Here is a 19,024-nt window from a genome sequence, read left to right on the forward strand (position 1 = left end):
CCCACCCCCGCATAGACCCAGGCCCTGTCTGCTGCGCGTGTCCCCCCAGGCACCCGGAGCCCCCCCTCCACCCCCCCTACCCCGCATAGACCCAGGCCCTGTCTACTGTGCGTGTCCCCCCAGGCACCCGGAGCCCCCCTACCCCCCACCCCACACAGACCCAGGCCCTGTCTGCTGTGCGTGTCCCCCCAGGCACCCGGAGCCCCCCCTCCACCCCCCCACACAGACCCAGCGTGTGTCTGCTGTGCATGTCCCCCCAGGCACCCGGAGCCCCCCTACCCCCCACCCTGCACAGACCCAGCGTGTGTCTGCTGTGTGTGTCCCCCCAGGCACCCGGAGCCCCCCTATCCCCCACCCCGCACAGACCCAGCGTGTGTCTGCTGTGCGTGTGTCCCCCATCAGGCACCCAGAGGCGCCCGGAGCCCCACCCCTTCCCCTCGCAGACCCAGCCCGTGCAGCTGACCCCCTGATGACCCCCCCACCCCCACAAGCCTGGGATGTGAGCTCTGGCGAATGGCAGGCAGTCTGGTTGCTGCCACCGTTTTCACTCTGTTTATTCTGCACAACCGCACGGGCTGCCTGTTGCACCCGGGGGAGTGGATGGCGGTCACTCACGCCCGGGACACTGTGGGGCGAGCGGGCCTGTCGGGTCTGGGCAGCCGGAGAGGCCGGGCTCGGACTGAGCCAAGGAAGTCGGATTCGGACGTAGGTAAGTCTCCCAACCCTGCTCTCAGTCGCCGCGGCAGCACGAGAACCTGTCCGCGAGCCTCTGGGTTCAATAGTCGCCTTTGCTCATGATCAGTTCGTCCGTGTGAGGGCGTCGCCCGCCCTGGACTCGGCAGCCCTCGCCCCGTTGCTTTCGGGTGAGAAAGGCCAGCCCCGCTTCGGGCCACGGGGACGCACGCGAGCGAGAGGCATTCCTGCTCCTGCGGTTTATTTATAGCCGTTTCCCCGTCTGGCCCCTCCCCTGCGGCCCTGGGAGGAGGAATTATGTCATTCCTTCGAGGGAATGAATTAAGCGGAGACGGGAGCATATAAAGCAGAGCCGCTGCCCGGAGGCCAGTGCGCCCCCTGCTCGTCAGCCCGGCCATCCGCGCCCCGCCCAGCGCCCACCCACCCCAGCCCGGCCGTCCCGGCCGATCAGCCCTCCCTGCGGCCTCTTCTCTTCCCGGTAAGACTTTTTCACTTTACCAAACGGTCTCATTGTCGTTTAGTTTCATTTAGTTTTCGGAGGAGAATGCTGAGTTCTGAGGGAGACGGAAACCAGGACGTAGGTTCACAGTTGGAGGAGGTGGCGACGTGGTCCAGCCGCCGCATCTCACGCCCGGTCTGTACCCACGGGGGACTGGGGCGCGGCCGCTCCGGCCTCTGCCTGGGCACCTGCGTCACCGCCCGACGTGGTTTCATGGCCGTACCTGCCGGGCCGGGCGCCTGCGAGTGTTTCCGCTGCAGGAGGAGGACTCTGCCCAGGAAGGCGGTTGCTCTGGGGGGGCTGCGGGGAAGGAATTAGGGAAAACAACTCAGAACCCAGACCCCGACCGCGCACGCCCGGTCGCCGAGGAGGCTCCCAAGGCCAGTCACTGGTGAAAGGCGCGGAGCGAGTCCATGCCAAGTGCCAGGGTGGCCGGAGGCAGGGGCCAGGGCCCCGGAGCGCAGCCTTGGGTCTCGCACAGACAGGGATGCCGCGCTCCGAACGTCAGTCCTGCTGGGAGGGCGGAGAGACAGACTCTTACGAGACTGAGACCGCGGCAGCTCTCAGGCCTCCTGGCCGAGCCGCTGGGATCGCTCCTCTGATGCGGGAGGCGGGCCGTGCCCGCAGGTGTGCTTGTCTCCATCCCCGAGATGAGACCCTCGCCCCCAGGTGGCACGTGGCAGAGACAGACAGACAGACGGTCGCACCTCTGCTTTAGGGAGCACAGGGTCCGTGGTCGGAACAGAGTTCGCTCACCGTTTAAGCCTGGACTCGGGGAGCTGGCATCCAGAGTGTAGTTTACGTTCTGGATGGGCCTGCCTTTGCCAGGGCCAGCCTCCCCCGCTGTCTGTAGGGGACAGAGGCACCTCGGGCTGCTGCGTGGACCACTGACTGGCAGCTCACTGAGGAGCGTGGACACGCGTTTGCTCATGTCCCCCAATCCTCCCGAGAGCCTGCTGACACCCCTCGCTGCCCCTGTGCCGGGCGGTCACGGGCATGCGTCCAGATGCGAGCGGCTGTGTGACCAACACATGTGGGTGCTGTGCTCAGTGACCCAGTGCACACGCTCCTCGCACACACCTGGCAGCGGGCACGTTAAAGGGCGACTCCCCACCCTGCAGATGGGGACCCACACAGAGAGGCTCGCCGGCGCCCCAGCCCTGGGCCCCCCACTTCTCCTGTGACTCCTCGGGGCTGCTGGTGTAAAGCAGGCGTCCCGTCCCCTGGGCCTCTCCCCCGGAGAGACGGGGCCGCTGACGAACATTTCTGGAGAGGCGGCTCCTTCAGCACCAAGACCCTTCACCCCAACTCGCTCGGAGGTCCTGCCTGGGGAGAAATCGGGCCCCAGGGCTCGGGCTCAGGACCTGGGAGGCCAGCGGGGGTTAACTGCAGCTGCCGCAGCCGCCAGGTCTCCTGACTCCTGGCCCAGCCTCTGCTGAGGCGGCCAACTGACAATCCCCAAGAACGAACGGAAAAACAGGCTGCGGAACCGCGCCAGCGAGGGAAACGTGTCCAAGGCGTGTGGTTTGTTTTCTGTAGTGACGGTGCCCCACACTAAGCTCATTTCTCACGCGTGTGCACTCGTGTGCACTGTGTTTCAGTCGGTCGTGCATAACTTTGCTGTCTTGGCGATTTCCACACGCCTGTGGGGTCACGTCCACACGCTGACGTTTCTCCAGACCCGACTTCCTCGGTCAGGTCCTGGCTGCACCCGGAGCAGCGGTGGGGCGAGGACTCTGTACAGGAGACGAGAGCAGGAGCACTTCCCTCCTGGCTCATGACGACGATTTATAACACAAACATCCAATGCGATCAGCACGGGGCCTGCCACAACGCTGACCTCTTGCCAATGGTCATCTGAGTAGGAAGTCGAGCCCGCACTGAGGCTGTACTGTGACTAACCGGCTCTCCTGTCTGCAGGTGCCCCGGCCGCGAGGCGGGATGTTCTGGGCGCTGGTCCTGCCGGCCCTCTGGGCCTCCTGCGGAGCTCAAGGTGAGTGGGCGGGGCCGGAGCCTGCGCTGGGGATGGCGGTCACCGGAGGGGCGGGGGCCTGGACACAGGGAGGTTGTGGGTGATATGCTGGCCCATCAAGGGGACCAGCCGTTTTGGGGACCCCCTTTGAGGCTCTACAGGAGGCACTGCACCCGTGGGGAGGGAAGGGGACCTGGGTGTCGCTGGCCTCGTTCGTTTCTGGCACCGAGTAAGGATGCCCGGGCCCAGCGCCGCGGCTGTAACCCCGCTCGCTCCCTTGGGCAGCCGGGGACCAGGACGAGGACACGGCCTTCGACCTTTTCAGCATCAGCAACATCAACCGCAAGACCATCGGGGCCAAGCAGTTCCGGGGGCCCGACCCCGGCGTGCCGGCCTACCGCTTCGTGCGGTTCGACTACATCCCGCCCGTGAGCGCGGACCAGCTGGGCCGGATCGCCCGGCTCATGCGGCAGAGGGAGGGCTTCTTCCTGACGGCCAGCCTGCGGCAGGACCGCAAGTCGCGGGGCACGCTGCTGGCCCTCGAGGGCCCCGGCGCGCACAGGCAGTTCGAGCTGGTCTCCAACGGCCCCGCCGACACGCTGGACCTCACCTACTGGGTGGACGGCACCCAGCACGTGCTGTCCCTGGAGGACGTGGGCCTGGCCGACGCCCAGTGGAAGAATGTCACCGTGCAGGTGGCGGGCGAGACCTTCAGCCTGTACGTGGGCTGCGCCCTGATCGACAGCTTCACGCTGGACGAGCCCTTCTACGAGCAGCTGAGGACGGACAAGAGCAGGATGTACGTGGCCAAAGGCTCCGCCCGGGAGAGCCACTTCCGGGTGCGTACGCGCCGGCCAGGTGCCCGCAGAGCTGGGGGAGCGCTGGCGGTGGGGCATCTCCTGGTACAAGGCCTGGGTCGGAGTAGGTCAGGCACACGCACACACACACACACACGTGCACACACAGGCCACACACAGCCGCGCATGTGTGGGCATACAGACATGTACAGCCACTTCCACAAACGTCACACACGTGCTCCTGCACACCCACATGCACACCTGTGCACACAACCACACTCGAGCACCACGTCCTTGCACACACGTTCACATGACGCACACCCACGCCCACACCTGCGTGCGCACACACACACACACATACACGCCAGGAACAGGCGGAGCGAGTGTTGCAGGTGCATTTTCTCACCTGCACGAACAGCCGCTGATGTTCAGAACGAGGCTCATGTGATCGAGGGGTCGGCCCAACGTTCCGGGACCCAGGCTGGCTTCCCTGTGCTGAGCCCCCCGTCCGCCTCGGTGCCGCTGTGAGGGGAGGAGGATGAGCAGCTGTTTCTCCAAGGAAAGGCGGGGAGGAACACCATGGGGTCTTTGTTAAACGCCTTCAGGAAGAGGGTCTTTTTAAAGCCACAGGCGCGCAAGGACCCACGAAGGAGGTTGAGCACGCCGGTCTCTCCCAGGCACCTGTGTTCTCTGGAAATAAGTGTGCCTGTAACTCTGTTATTTGAGTAAAAGGCCTACAGATGTTGCTGAGTTAATCTCTGGTGGCCAGGGTCAGGGTCAGGGTCAGGGTCAGGGTTAGGGTTGGGGTTAGGGTCAGGGTAAGAATCAGGGTCAGGATCAGGGTCACGGTTAGGGTCAGGGTAAGGGTTAAGTTCAGGGTAAGGGTCAGAGTAAGGGTCAGGGTTAGGGTTGGGGTTAGGTTCAGGGTCAGGGTCAGGGTCAGGATCAGGCTCAGAGTAAGGATCAGGGTCAGGGTTAGGATCAGGCTCAGAGTAAGGATCAGGGTCAGGGTAAGGATCAGGCTCAGAGTAAGGATCAGGGTCAGGGTTAGGATCAGGCTCAGAGTAAGGATCAGGGTCAGGGTCAGGGTTAGGATCAGGATCAGGATCAGGGTCAGGGTCAGGATCAGGATCAGGATCAGGGTCAGGGTTAGGGTTAGGGGTCAGGGTAAGGGTAAGGGTATGGGTTAGGTTTAGGGTAAGGGTCAGGGTCAGGGTCCGGGTTGGGGTTAGGGTCAGGGTTAGGGTCAGGGTAAGGGTAAGGGTAAGGGTTAGGTTTAGGGTAAGGGTCAGAGTAAGGGTCAGGGTTAGGGTCGGGGTTAGGGTTTAGGGTCAGGGTCAGAGTAAGGGTCAGGGTCAGGGTTGGGGTTAGGGTTAGGGTTGGGGTCAGGGTTACGGTCAGGGTCAGGGTTGGGGTTCGAAAGCTCCCGTGGCAGAAGCTGACCCAGCCCGACGTGCACTTAACACCAGGCTGTGGGAGACACTTCCTCTCATCTCCTTCTGTGCCTGTGGTTGGACCCCAGACGTTCCCAGGACATTGAGCAGCGGCTGGTCTCCTCGGAGGCCCAGCCAGCAGAGCACAGCCCAGGACACCCCTCAGGCTGAGCTCAGAGACAGTCCCCAGCTCCCGTGCCCCCTCCTCCCTCTGTAAACTCCACTGCCCGTCATGCCCCAGCCGCTCCCACGGGGACCTGCCAGGGCCGAGCGTGCAGCACAGACACCCCCACGGCAGGAGACCTCGAGTCTTCTTTTTGTCCACGTAGCGAGGCCTCCCTGGCGTGGAGTGTGCCCATCCCCCGTGTTTCTCCTTGTCGCACCTGCAGGGGTTGCTGCAGAACGTCTACTTAGTGTTTGAAGATTCGGTGGAAGATGTTCTCAGCAGGAAAGGCTGTCCGCAAAGCCAGGGAGGTAGGTGTGTTCTGAACAACACACTCCCCGTCTTGGGCGGGTTTCTGCTCGTGTGTGTGTGGGGGGGGGGGGGGGGGGGGCGGGGCAGGAGAAGCCCAGGGCAGGACAAGGAAAACCGATCCTGCGCAGCCAGGACAAGCGGCAGAGGAGGAGTTCCGGTGGGGGAAGAGGCGCGAGCTGTCAGAACGTGTGCCCGAGTCAGGAATGTCCTGGGAACAGGACTCGGTGCCCACACGGAGGCGCAGACCCTGGCCCGTGCGGGTCCCCAGGACCGTCCGACCTCTGTCCCCCTGCCGGGCGGGCTCAGCGCTGAGTCCGAGGGGGTCAGGAGCGGACGGTCCTCCCGCTAAATGCGGGGCCGGGGGCTGTGCCCACGTGGTTCCGACCAGGCTCTCCGTCACTCCCCGCAGCGGAGGCCAACGCCATCAGCGAGAACACGGAGACGCTGCACCTGAGCCCGGCGGTCACCACGGCGTACGTGGGCCTGAGCGCGGGGCAGTGGCCGGGCGTGTGCGAGCGCTCCTGCGAGGAGCTGGGCAGCATGGCCAGCGAGCTGTCGGGGCTGCGCGTCGTCGTCAACCAGCTGCACGAGAGCCTCCAGAAAGTGGTGGGTGCGGCCCAGGCACAGCGCCCTGCACGCACGGCTGAGGGCCCAGCCCGTCCTGACTGCCCAGGGTGGGTGGTCCGTGGGGGTCGAGGGAGTGGGCACACCAAGACCGAGGAGACCTTCTGGAATTTTCCACCAGGAGCGTGGGGTGGGTGGGAACACGCTCAGGCAGCCAGCAGTGAGCACTTGTCAGGTGAAGTGACACCGCGAGGTGTGAGCGGCCTGTGCGTTGTGCAGTTCACACACCCGTGCCCTCCATGGTGCACGTCTCAGCGAGTCGCTCTGCCCACCTGGCTCCCTCTGGGCCCGCAGAGCTGTGGGAGGCACGTCTTTCCCAGGGAGCACGGCCACCGGGGGTTCCTGTCTGTCCTTAAACCCGCCCTGATTTCCAGTCCAACGACAACCAGTTCCTCTGGGAGCTCATCGGGGGCCCCCCGAAGACCAGGAACGTGTCCGCGTGCTGGCAGGACGGCCGGTTCTTCGCGGAAAACGAGACCTGGGTGGTGGACAGCTGCACCAAATGCACCTGCAAGGTGAGGCCCGCAGCCTGCGCTCCGGGCGAGGACCCTGCCTCCGCTCCTCAGCCCCTGGCACTGGCCGGGCAGCCGGCCTTGGCGGGCCGTCGGGCGTGGGGGAGCGAGAGTGGGTGTGGGGGAGCAGAGGTGGCTACATGAACGCCTCTCTTTCCTCGCAGAAATTTAAAACCGTCTGCCACCAAATCTCCTGCCCGCCGGTGACCTGCGCCAACCCGTTGCTGCTGGAGGGGGACTGCTGCCCGTCCTGCTTCCACTGTGAGTACGGGCGGCCTCGCTGTCCTCTGCTCGGGGGGGAGGGGGGGGAGGCCCAGACCGCGCGTGCCCAGGGGCGCTTCACCCGCTGTCCACCCCGCTGCCCCGTGATCAGCAAGCGTCTGCAAGGCCTTGAATGAGGACCGAGGGCTTCTGTCCCGGCCGGTCCCTCCTGCGCCATCACCGGGGGAGGCGTGACCGGCCCGTTTCCCTCCCAGCGGCCGACGGTGAGGAGGGCTGGTCCCCGTGGGCCGAGTGGACCCAGTGCTCCGTCACCTGTGGGCCCGGCACCCAGCAGAGAGGAAGGTCCTGCGACGTCACCAGCAACACCTGCCTGGGGCCCTCCATCCAGACGCGGGCCTGCAGCCTGGGCAAGTGCGACCACCGCAGTGAGTCGCCGGGTTCCGGGGGTCTGCTCCGAGGGGTGGGGTCCGGGAGGCACCGGCCTGTCCCCTCCCCCTCCAGGCTGCTGCTGACGCCCACGCCCCCTCGTGTGCTAGTCCGGCAGGACGGCGGCTGGAGCCACTGGTCGCCCTGGTCCTCCTGCTCCGCGACCTGTGGGGTCGGCAACATCACGCGGATCCGTCTCTGCAACTCGCCGGTGCCCCAGATGGGGGGCAAGGGCTGCAAAGGCAGTGGCCGCGAGACGAAAGGCTGCCAGGGAGCCCCGTGTCCAAGTGAGTGGGATGAGGCGGGGGGGGGGGGGCGGGTGCGTGGGGGCAGCTGGGACCAGGGCTTGGCAAAGGTGGAAGCTGCCCGGTCCCCTTGCTGGCTGGCTCGGAGGCAGCCCTGGGCGTCAATCCCAGCACCCGGGCTGGGCGCTGCCCTCGTCTGCGCCAGCGCAGGGAAGTCACATTAACCTGCACCAAGGGGACCAGAACCAGAACAGGCACAGCAGGCGCCCAGAACGAGGTGCCGGACACAACCGGCCACAAGTCCAGGACGAGAGAATGTGGGTCCCAGCAGCAGGACCTCCTCCGGGAGCCTGAGTCCTGGGTGTCCTGTCACCCAGAGAAGGGAGTGGGGTGATGGGAAGGGGCCGTGAACACTGAACCTCAAGGTCACACCACCTCTCCCCACGTGACCGAGGTCCCTGCAGCCCCGTCACCTCTACTCCGAAGGGGCTGCGATTTCTCTTCCGAGAGGAAACTACAACCGAGACCCTCGGCTCCGTGGCCCGACCTCAGTCACCCAAGGGCTTCTCACCAAATGCTGCCGCGTGGAGACCGTATCCCGGCTTCCCCGCCCGGCCTGCAGGGCACCCCGGCTGACGCTGTCCCCGCTCTCCCCGCAGTCGACGGCCGCTGGAGCCCCTGGTCCCCGTGGTCGGCCTGCTCCGTCACCTGCGCCGGCGGCATCCGTGAGCGGACGCGCGTCTGCAACAGCCCGGAGCCCCAGCACGGGGGGAAGGCCTGCGTGGGCGACCGCACGGAGCAGCAGATGTGCAACAAGCGGAGCTGCCCCGTAGGTGCGTGCGCGGGACGCTCGGAGGATCGCGAGGCACCACGCTGTCCCCGCGGCCACAATCGTCTTTGAAGTGACCACTGGCTTTCATTCTGATGGAAGGGAGGAAATAGAAAACAGAACATCGACAGGCACACAGGCACCTGTGCCCACCGCGTTAGGTCCCCCCGCGCTTCTGCATTTCCGTGAAAGCAGAGCCGTGCACGAGGCTGCACAGGGTGCACAACAGCCTGTGGTGACACGTGAACCCCCAGCTTCACAGCCCAGCCGTGCGCTCCGGGCAGAGGCGCCCCTCCGTCCCCCACCCCCCGCCGTGTGCGTCACCCCCACCTTGTGCGTCACCCCCACCTCACGTGCCCGTCTCCAGCACGTGCGTCCCTCCCTTAGTTTCCCTACAACCAGACTGCGGTGCTGACCTGCCCAGGGGACCCCCAGGGCGCAGTGAGCGTCCGAGTCGCTCTTGGGCCCGGTTCCAGCGGCTGCCCCACCCGCAGCCCTGACCGTGTGCTCCCCACGCAGATGGCTGCCTGTCCAACCCCTGCTTCCCGGGCGCCCAGTGCAGCAGCTTCCCTGACGGCTCCTGGTCCTGCGGCTCCTGCCCAGTGGGTTTCCTGGGCAACGGGACCCACTGCGAGGACCTGGACGAGGTGGGTGCCCACCCCGGGCAGGGCAGGGGGCGCCTCAGAGGCGGGGCGGGGCGGCTCACCCCTGCTTGTCCCCACAGTGCGCCCTGGTCACCGACGTCTGCTTCTCCACGAGCAGCAAGTCCCAGCGCTGCGTCAACACCGACCCCGGGTTCCACTGCCTGCCCTGCCCGCCTCGCTACAAGGGCACCCAGCCCTTCGGGGTCGGCCTGGAGGCCGCGCAGACGGAAAAGCAGGTGAGCAGTGGGCGCGGCCCTTTGTGTGGCTCGGTCTTTCAAACAGTCAGCGGGATCTGGGGAGGCGGAGGGTGGAGATGGGAGAAGAAGGGCAGCGTCTGGGGAGAGCAGGCAAGACGGACCCACATCCGCTGTCGGCCCTCGAGAGCCGACCACGTGGGGGCAGAGCTCAGCTGTGGCCACAGGATCCACGAGGACACTCTCAGCTTTTCCTGAATCAGCAGCTTCCGCGGTCGCCTGTGGCTCCGACAGGTGTCGGCAGCGCTCGGTGGGGACACAGGTGCCTCCAGGCGGCTCCTGAAGGAGCAGAGTCCCAGCGACTGTCCCTCGGAGGCACCCCTAGGGAGACCCGCCTGGGAAGGTCCGCGCAGCCCTGAGCATGCGGCCTGGAGCCCGTGCGGGTGGGGCTGGGGTCCCAGGGTCCCCACCAGTGTGGCCGTCCTCCAGGTGTGCGAGCCCGAGAACCCGTGCCAGGACAAGACCCACCGCTGCCACCGGCATGCCGAGTGCATCTACCTGGGCCACTTCAGTGACCCCATGTACAAGTGCGAGTGCCAGACGGGCTACGCGGGCGACGGGCTCATCTGCGGGGAGGACTCGGACCTGGACGGCTGGCCCAACAAGAACCTGGTCTGTGCCACCAACGCCACCGACCACTGCATCAAGGTGAGCGCGCGGGGCGCAGCCCCAGGGTCTCTAACGGGGTTAGGGTGCGGCCGGGCCACCTATCTGGTGGGCGTCAGAAACGCAGGCTGTGCTGCCGACCCTCTCTGGGCACTTGGTCCCCTCCCTCTGTGTCCGCACAGCTCGGCCTTGACATGTGATCTGTGACGTGTTGCGCACGTCCCTGCCTCTGGGAAGAGTGACCCAGGGCAGTGACTTGAGCCTGAGGCTTGGGTGGCCCGGGCGTGATGCCGTAGGCGCTGTGGGCTCCTGGTGGGCGAGCTGACGCTCACGGGAGGGAGAGGAACAGTGGGGCTCCGTCCGCGTCCACATTTTCTCGGAGCAGCCATCCCTCCTCGGGCGTTTGGCAGCTTCATGGGGTCCTGGGCTCAGGACACGGTGTCTGTGGTCTCGACTCCTAGGGGTGGTGACGTGGTCTCCAGGGCAGCCCTCCCGCGAGGCCGACAGATATAAGGCTCCATCTCGGTCCTCAGCTGTGGCTGCCCACGTGGAGGAAGGGCCGGGGGGTCATACGTGTGCTTCCTCTGGTCCCAGGACAACTGCCCCCTGCTGCCCAACTCGGGGCAAGAAGACTTCGACAAGGACGGCATCGGTGACGCCTGTGACGACGACGATGACAACGATGGCGTCAGCGACGAGAAGGTGGGAGGGGCCGCTGGGGTCCGAGCAGAGGGGTCAGGGATGAGCCTCCCACGAAACAGCTGCTGTGAATTGTCGTGATGGGGCTCCCGCTTGCGTCACCCAGGCACCGACGGGAAGGCTGGTCCTTCACCACAGCAGTGACCGGCAGAGCCTGGAGCTGCTGGGCGCTCGGCTAGAAGCGCTGCTAACAGCTTCACTAGCTTTTCGTGGGTGGCGCAGTGGTGGGTGGGGCTGTGGCAGATACAGCGACACACGTGCCCTGGGGCCATGTGCAGGCGCCTCCCTTTCCTGAGAGAACTGTAGCGAATCATAAAGGAGTTACAGCCACACCGAACCGGGACCTGCAGGGTAGACGACGCAATTTTCACTCACAGCTTTGCTGCATCTGCCTTCTGTCGGCCCGCGGACTCACCCGTTCATTCATTCATTCATCTATTCATTCATTCATTCATTCATTCATTCACTTGTATTTACGCACCTGCCTTCACCAGGAAGCGTATGCTGTCATCTCTGCGCTAGAAAACCTCAAAATGTTCAAGAGAGGCGGGTGCACATATAAGTAGGAAGCGATCTGAGGTCAGGAGTGTGCTGGGTTGGCCACGCCCGTGCGGACACAATGGCCCCGACCTCTGACCTCTGCTGGACGGTGTGTCTGCTGGGCTATTTCCCTAGTTCCTCCCCCACTGTCCCTGCAGGACAACTGCCAGCTCCTCTTCAACCCGCGCCAGTTCGACTACGACAAGGACGAGGTGGGGGACCGCTGCGACAACTGCCCGCAGGTGCACAACCCCGCCCAGATCGACACCGACCACAACGGCGAGGGCGACGCCTGCTCCGTGGACATCGACGGCGACGGTCAGTGCGCGTCCGCACGGGCGTGTCTGAGGCTCAGTGTGAGGTTGGCAAACTTCTGTCCAGTTTGCTGGATCCGCTCAGCTCGCCCCACGGGCTGAGGCGCGAGGAGGCGCCCCTCTGAGCTGTTCTCGTCCGCCTGTCGTTCCCGGGCCGTGGACGGGTCGCAGCCCCGAGTCCTTTCCTGCCGCCCTGCACCTGGGTGACCCTCCCCCCTCCCCCCTCCCCCCAGGCATGCCTCACACTCTTCCTGGGCTCCTGGTTTGGGGTGTTTGCTGCCTCCTCACTGAGGGTGACACCGTGGTCCCCTGGGAACCTGTCTCTTCACGGCTCCGGTCTTGATGGACTTCGTGATCTGTTTTCAGGTTTCTTGGGCGAAGGTGGCACCCGAAAACCCGCATCTGTGCCCATTACTTTCCCACTCACGTGGGGACGGATGCCAGGGCCTCGGAGCCTCAGCTGCTCGCCCGGGCACCTAGGGCGCGTGTCCTGAGTGGCTATTCGGGGAATAGCACCGTGGACTCAGAGCTGACCGGGCACAGCCAGTGGCCACCGGGGGTGAAATCTGAAAGTTAACGGGAAATGTCACACAGGCGCGTCCACGCAGCCAGTCAACTCCTCACTCACCACCCCTCTGTCCAGCGGGAGCCTGGCTGTCAGGCTCCGTGACGGGAGGGAGCTCAGTGCTTTTGCTAAACGGGACCGCGCCCTCTCCCCCCGCAGACGTCTTCAACGAGCGCGACAACTGCCCCTACGTCTACAACACGGACCAGAGGGACACGGATGGCGACGGCGTGGGCGACCACTGCGACAACTGCCCCCTGGTGCACAACCCCGACCAGGTGGGCGGCCGGCGGGCGTCAGGGAGCGGGGGCGGGGGGCCGGGCCTTTCAGTCTCAGACATAAACGTACGTACGTCCTCCTGAGTGTCCATGAGCTCGGCCGCAGCACGACACGGGAACACGTGCTGAACTGACCGCCACGCTCGGCCCTGGCGTCTCGGTGGCCACGGCTGCACGGACAGAGGCTTCGCCTCGGGAGACGCGTGAGAACGTGTATGTTGTTCACAGGATGCAGGGCGGGCAGCTGTGGGCTTCAGCTGTGAGTCCACGGAGCCGAGGCCATTCTTGCAATAGTATCATCGTTATTACTTTAACCCTCACCCAAGGATATTCTCCCATTGATTTTTAGAGAGTGGAAGGGAGAGAGAGAGAGAGAAACACTGACGTGAGAGAGACACATCTACTGGTTGCCTCCCCCATGGGCCCCGACGGGGGGCGAGGAGTAAACCCACAACTGAGGTACGTGCCCTTGACCAGGAATCGGACCCGCGACCCTTCGGTCCATGGGCCGGCACTCTAACCACTGAGACAAACCGGCCGGGGCTATTCTTGCATTATTATTTATTAATCATCGTATTATTTTCCATACGAACCGTAAACCTGTGTGCAACCACGGACGATGTCAGAAAGGGCCTGATTCTGGACAGTTTCCCGTCTCCCTACGGGAGAGGCCCCGCGGAGGGAGCAGGGATGGAGACCGGGTCCTGCCGGGCTGTGATCTCGGGGAGCCGCTCCCAGGGGACGAGGGGGAGACCCCGCTCACGGCGGGTGCTCGGTGCCCAGGTCGACGTGGACAACGACCTGGTGGGGGACCAGTGTGACGACAACGAGGACATCGACGAGGACGGCCACCAGAACAACCAGGACAACTGCCCCTACGTCTCCAACGCCAACCAGGCCGACCACGACAGCGACGGCCGCGGCGACGCCTGCGACTCGGACGACGACAACGACGGGGTGCCCGACGACCGTGACAACTGCCGGCTGGTCTTCAACCCCGACCAGGAGGACGCGGACGGTAGGTGTGACAGTGCCTCGGCCGTGCCCGCCCACCAGCTCCAGGGCCGAGAGCCGAGCTCCCGAGGCCGCGGGCGCGGCCGGCGTGGCCCCTCCTGACCCTGCTCATCTCGTCCTCCTGGCAGGTGACGGGCGGGGCGACGCCTGCAAGGACGACTTCGACAACGACAGCGTCCCCGACATCGACGACGTGTGTCCCGAGAACAGCGCCATCAGCGAGACCGACTTCAGGAACTTCCAGATGGTGCACCTGGACCCCAAGGGCACCACGCAGATCGACCCCAACTGGGTCATCCGCCACCAGGGCAAGGAGCTGGTGCAGACGGCCAACTCGGACCCCGGCATCGCCGTGGGTGAGCCTCCGGCCGCCGTGCCCACGGCTGCTCCCCACAGCCACAGGGGACTCGGGGGTCCTCGGTAGCCCGTCCCCATGGCTGTAACCACCTCTGCTCAGAGCTGGCACTTGCCTCGCCCTCGTCTCTGAAAGGCTTTTAGGAAGCCATTTGCCCTTTTATTTTATGACCTTGAGTCACACACCGTCACCTAACGCAGTGCGTGTGGCTCTGCTGGCTCCGTAGGTCGGATCTGCAAAGATGAACCCCTCTTCGCGTGTTCACACCCAGGGACAGAACCCGGGTGAGGGCGGGCACAGCCGAGCGGCCCAGAGCTCCGCGCGGCCAAGGGCTGGCCGGGCGCCCGAGGGCTGCTCTGACCGCCCGGCCCTGACCCTCGCGCAGGCTTCGACGAGTTCGGGTCCGTGGACTTCAGCGGCACCTTCTACGTGAACACGGACCGGGACGATGACTACGCCGGCTTCGTCTTCGGCTACCAGTCCAGCAGCCGCTTCTACGTGGTGATGTGGAAGCAGGTGACCCAGACCTACTGGGAGGACCAGCCCACCCGCGCCTACGGCTACTCGGGCGTGTCCCTCAAGGTGGTCAACTCCACCACGGGCACCGGCGAGCACCTGCGGAACGCGCTGTGGCACACGGGGAACACGGCGGGGCAGGTGAGGGGGCCAGCCCACCCTGGGGACACCCACCTTCTCTTTTGTGCTTTTTAACTCAGTGACCAGCATGTTACCCCCCTTTATCGAGTCTCCCCCTGATTAAAGGCACCGAGCTGGTACTTTTGCAAACATGACGGGCGATTCTCTGGCCAATTAGACGGGGAGATGGTTGAAAAGTAGGTGCTTCTCCCAGGGTCCCGGCTCAGGGTGCGGAGGGTCCAGAACCTGGACCCGTGACCCGGCTCAGGGCTGTGCTCTTAGCACTGAACGTCCCGGTCCCTGTCGGTGGCTCTCCATCCGCCCTGGAGCTTACTCCGTGGACGGGGTCACGGGGCTGGTATGCAGAGCAACGCCCCCCGTTCCCATTTGTTGTTGTGGCTGCGCTCAGGACTCGGGGAACGTTCCCTCAGGTGCGGACGCTGTGGCACGACCCCAAAAACATTGGCTGGAAGGACTACACCGCCTACAGGTGGCACCTGACACACAGGCCCCGGACGGGCTACATACGGTGAGCCCCCCGCCCCCAGCCCCAGGCCCCGTACGGGCTACATACAGTGAGCCCCCCCCAGTCCCAGGCCCCGGACGGGCTACATACAGTGAGCCCCCCCGCCCCCAGCCCCAGGCCCCGTACGGGCTACATACGGTGAGCCCCCTGCCCCCCGACCCAGGCCCCGGACGGGCTACATACAGTGAGCCCCCCCGCCCCCAGCCCCAGGCCCCGTACGGGCTACATACAGTGAGCCCCCCCGCCCCCAGCCCCAGGCCCCGGACGGGTTACATAAGGTGAGCCGCTCCTGAGGGACGGAAGGACATGCTGCTCACTGTTCCGACTGTTCTTGGCTCTGAAAGGCAGAGTCGGGCAAATCCCGCGCTCTGGCTGGGGCAGTGAGTGGGGGAAGAAGGGAAGGAAAGGGGCGTGGGAAGCAAGCAGTTTCCTCCCAGGAGCCCCCCCAGAGTTCACGCCGCCCCCCACCCCCCGCCCCGCCCGCAGGGTCTTGGTGCACGAAGGGAAGCAGGTCATGGCAGACTCGGGACCCATCTACGACCAAACCTACGCGGGTGGGCGGCTGGGCCTGTTCGTCTTCTCTCAAGAAATGGTCTATTTCTCGGACCTCAAGTACGAGTGCAGAGGTGGGTGCGGCGGCGTCCAGGCCGGAGGCGGGCGGCACACCTGTGCGGTGGGTCTCGAGGCTGCGGCCTGAGCGAGGGCTTGGCCCTGGCAGGTGCGGGTTTGCTCAGCTTGAGCTGCTGTGATGGTTGAAGTTGAATGTGGGAGGCCACACACTTAGCAAATGCTCAGCCCCACCCGTCCACGGCACCCACCACACGCCCAGCGCTTCCTAGACCTCCAGGCCCCTAATGGGACTTTACAGCACTGCCCTTGTGGGAGGGGGAGAGAGAGAGAGGGGGGGGGAGAGAGAGAGAGGGGGAGAAGGAAGTAGGGAGGGAGAGGGAGGAGGCAGGGAGGGAGGGAGTGGAGGGGAGGCAGGGAGGAGGCTCAGCTCTCTCTCTCAAGTGCATTTGCTCAGATTACAGACCTGGAGGGAACCTGGCTCCCCCAGGCCTAACACCTTCACGTAGACAGAAAATACTGCTTGTGCAACGAGGCAAGTGAGGCTCAGAGCTGCTGCTCAGACCACACGTGACAAAGACGTGGGGGCCGAGAGGAGGGCTCGGTGCCGATGCACCTCCTGCCTCCGGCGCAGTGTCCTTGTCCTGAGCGAGTGGCCGTTCTGGACATTTGCTCCTCCCTCCCTCCCTCAGGTCTGCATCGCGCATCATCCAGCCACATGTGGACGTCTCTTTTAAAAAAATACACTTTTACTGATGTCAGAGAGGAAGGGAGAGGAAGAGATAGAAACATCCATGATGAGAGAGAATCACGGGTCGGCTGCCTCCTGCAGGCTCCACACTGGGGATCGAGCCCGCAACCCGGGCCTGTGCCCTGACCGGAATCGAACCATGACCTCCTGGGTCATAGGTCGATGCTCAACCCGAGCCACGCCGGTGGGGCAGGGATGTCCTTTTTTTAAATTAAAATAATGGCATTTTAGGCTGTAGGTCAAAGAAAATGGGATGAGACAGATGCCCCGTCCTAACCGCTGACTGTTTTTCTAGATGTGTGACCCCGACTCGCGCGTGTCCCGCACGCACTGTAGATGCTGTTACCAGACCCCTCAGCATCCTGGTCCCGGCTTCTCTCTCCGGCAGCGTCTCTGACCTTGACCTTAACTTCGAGCGGCTCTTCACCTCCTTCAACCCCAAGCCCAAGTGCCTCCAGGGGGCAGATGCCAACGGGCCCCGAAGAGGGACGCCCAGCCCGCCAGGAAGCAGTAGACGGCACACGAGACTTGCCGTGGTGTGACGGCTGCCGTGGCGTTGCTTCTTGTTTGTGCGTGGAAAGCGTGACTGCCGCCCGTGTGTGCACTCGGAGCTGAGGGGACGCTGTGCGTGGAAAGCGTGACTGCCGACCGTGTGTGCACTTGGAGCTGAGGGCACGCTGTGCGTGGAAAGCGTGACTGCCGCCCGTGTGTGCACTCGGAGCTGAGGGGACGCTGTGCGTGGAAAGCGTGACTGCCGACCGTGTGTGCACTCGGAGCTGAGGGCACGCTGTGCGTGTAAAGCGTGACTGCTGACTGTATGTGCACACGGAGCTGAGGGCACGCTGTGCGTGAGGCGTCACCGTCACTCAGGCCTCGTGCCCAGCTGCCGCTGCTCCTGTGGCGCTGTCCACGCTCGCGTCACATTAGCTCCCACAGGAAGAGGCTCCCTCACGTCTGAAGTGGGGCGTGGCCGGGCAACGCAAACCCCTCCCCTAATCTTTCCTACAGTGGCAGCCCCCTCGGCAGAGAGAGATGGGGTCTGCCCAGGAGGGAACACCCTGCCCACTGGCTGGCACACGGGCCGGGTGGGGCCTGGTGGGGCCCTCACGGGGCTGCTCGAGCTGTCGAGGACTCGGAGAGCTCACCGGTCGCCACCAGCCCGCGTCTGACCCGAGTGCTCACCCGGCTTCTCTCCCACCTCTGCCCCGAGGCCAGGCAGGCAGAGACGGGCAGTGCCCGCCGGCGCCCGACTCCCAGTCAGGGCTCTGAAGCCACGGCCGTCGCCTGCACCCGACCGGGTGACGCGTTTCATTGAGGCTCCAGTGACACACGCTGTGCCCGTATTTATTGAAGGAGACAGAAGGCAGTTCCTCCAGGGACTCACCTGACATCTGTCAGGGCTCACGGAGGGCGTGCGAGGTCCAGAAGCACCTGACCAGCACGTGAGACAAAGGCGGTTACAGCAGATCTTCCTGTCAAGACACGGGGCTCGATAATTTATGTTGTCAGACCACGCGTGCTGTAAAATGCGGCAGAATAAACAAATGGTGATGAGCGTTTAGTGTGGAACCTTAATCTATGCTGTTGCCGGTGACGTCCATGCGCCCTCCCCCGTCCTGTCCTGTGTGAGGGTCGGGTCCATCTGTGCTTTCAGCCGCATGACCTTTCCGACGGGGGGGGCCTCATCAGAGGAGCTGGTCTCGTCCGACGGGCAGATCCTTCCCTTCTGTTAACATTTCATTTCGAGGTCAAGTCCAGAGAACCTGAGCGTTTGCCTTCACGCCCCCATCTCATCTGATAAAGTCAGTTTGCTGCTCTCTCTGAGGTTGGTTTTCTGTACTCTGCTGCACTTTTTTACTTTTTTGTGGACTTCTGTTCCCACGACAACAGGGTGACGGACGTGACTGAGGCGGGGAGGGTGTGGCCGAAGGACGCAGCTGTGTGCGATGATGATGTGATTAGAATGTACCACATTTTTTTGTAAATTATTTATGTTTTTTTAAACAATCTTCTCGTACAGATTGATGAGACTTTGCTTGTTTTGCCAAAGACTGTAAATATTTATTTATTTGTTCACACGGTCAACACTTCACCACTGAAACCCTGCATTTAGCTAGAACCTCATTTTTATACTTTAAAGATGAACAACAGAAAATAAACTGTAAAAAGGTTTTATAGAAACGGATCTCTCTCCCTTTTTTAAAAAGAAGAGTTTCCTCCCGGGGGGGGGGGGAGGGGACACCCCAACAGGTTTACCGTCGCCCCCTCCCCGAGCCACGAACACGCCATAGGTCCCAGGAGGCGGCCTGGCCCAGCCTTGCGTGTGCCCGAGGGCCTGGCTGTGCTGTGGCTTCAGGCTGAAGAGCAGTCTGGCTGCAGAGAACTGAGCAACCAAAGGGGAGATTTTGGGGGGAAACGGTAGAAAGAGGGGAGATGCTGGCGCAATCAAGCGTTGACTGCGCTTAGTTTAGGGACTATTTACTTTCCAGTTGTTTGTCATGCACACACGTTCCGGGGATTTAGTTTCCTGCCTGTGAAATCGTCTAGT

The 19,024-nt window shown here is 64.0% G+C and overlaps 1 protein-coding gene across 1 annotated transcript; it reads left to right on the forward strand.

The window, feature by feature from the left end:
• Positions 1 to 1,018: 1,018 nt before the first annotated feature.
• Positions 1,019 to 18,616, forward strand: THBS2 (thrombospondin 2). Its single transcript, XM_070417318.1, has 22 exons — positions 1,019 to 1,171; positions 3,113 to 3,185; positions 3,450 to 4,003; positions 5,784 to 5,868; positions 6,279 to 6,475; positions 6,868 to 7,008; positions 7,170 to 7,266; positions 7,482 to 7,652; positions 7,764 to 7,940; positions 8,558 to 8,731; positions 9,247 to 9,374; positions 9,452 to 9,607; positions 10,055 to 10,273; positions 10,826 to 10,933; positions 11,629 to 11,788; positions 12,509 to 12,627; positions 13,411 to 13,645; positions 13,770 to 13,997; positions 14,382 to 14,653; positions 15,064 to 15,161; positions 15,645 to 15,784; positions 16,772 to 18,616. The coding sequence occupies exons 2-22, from the start codon at positions 3,134 to 3,136 to the stop codon at positions 16,777 to 16,779; spliced, it is 3,519 nt and encodes a 1,172-aa protein (XP_070273419.1). The 5' UTR covers positions 1,019 to 1,171; positions 3,113 to 3,133; the 3' UTR covers positions 16,780 to 18,616.
• The last annotated feature ends 408 nt before the right edge of the window (positions 18,617 to 19,024 follow it).

Source organism: Myotis yumanensis, unplaced genomic scaffold (genome assembly GCF_028538775.1).
Source record: "Myotis yumanensis isolate MYYU_CA2020_CCGP unplaced genomic scaffold, mMyoYum1.0.hap1 SCAF_6, whole genome shotgun sequence".
Taxonomy (NCBI): domain Eukaryota; kingdom Metazoa; phylum Chordata; class Mammalia; order Chiroptera; family Vespertilionidae; genus Myotis; species Myotis yumanensis.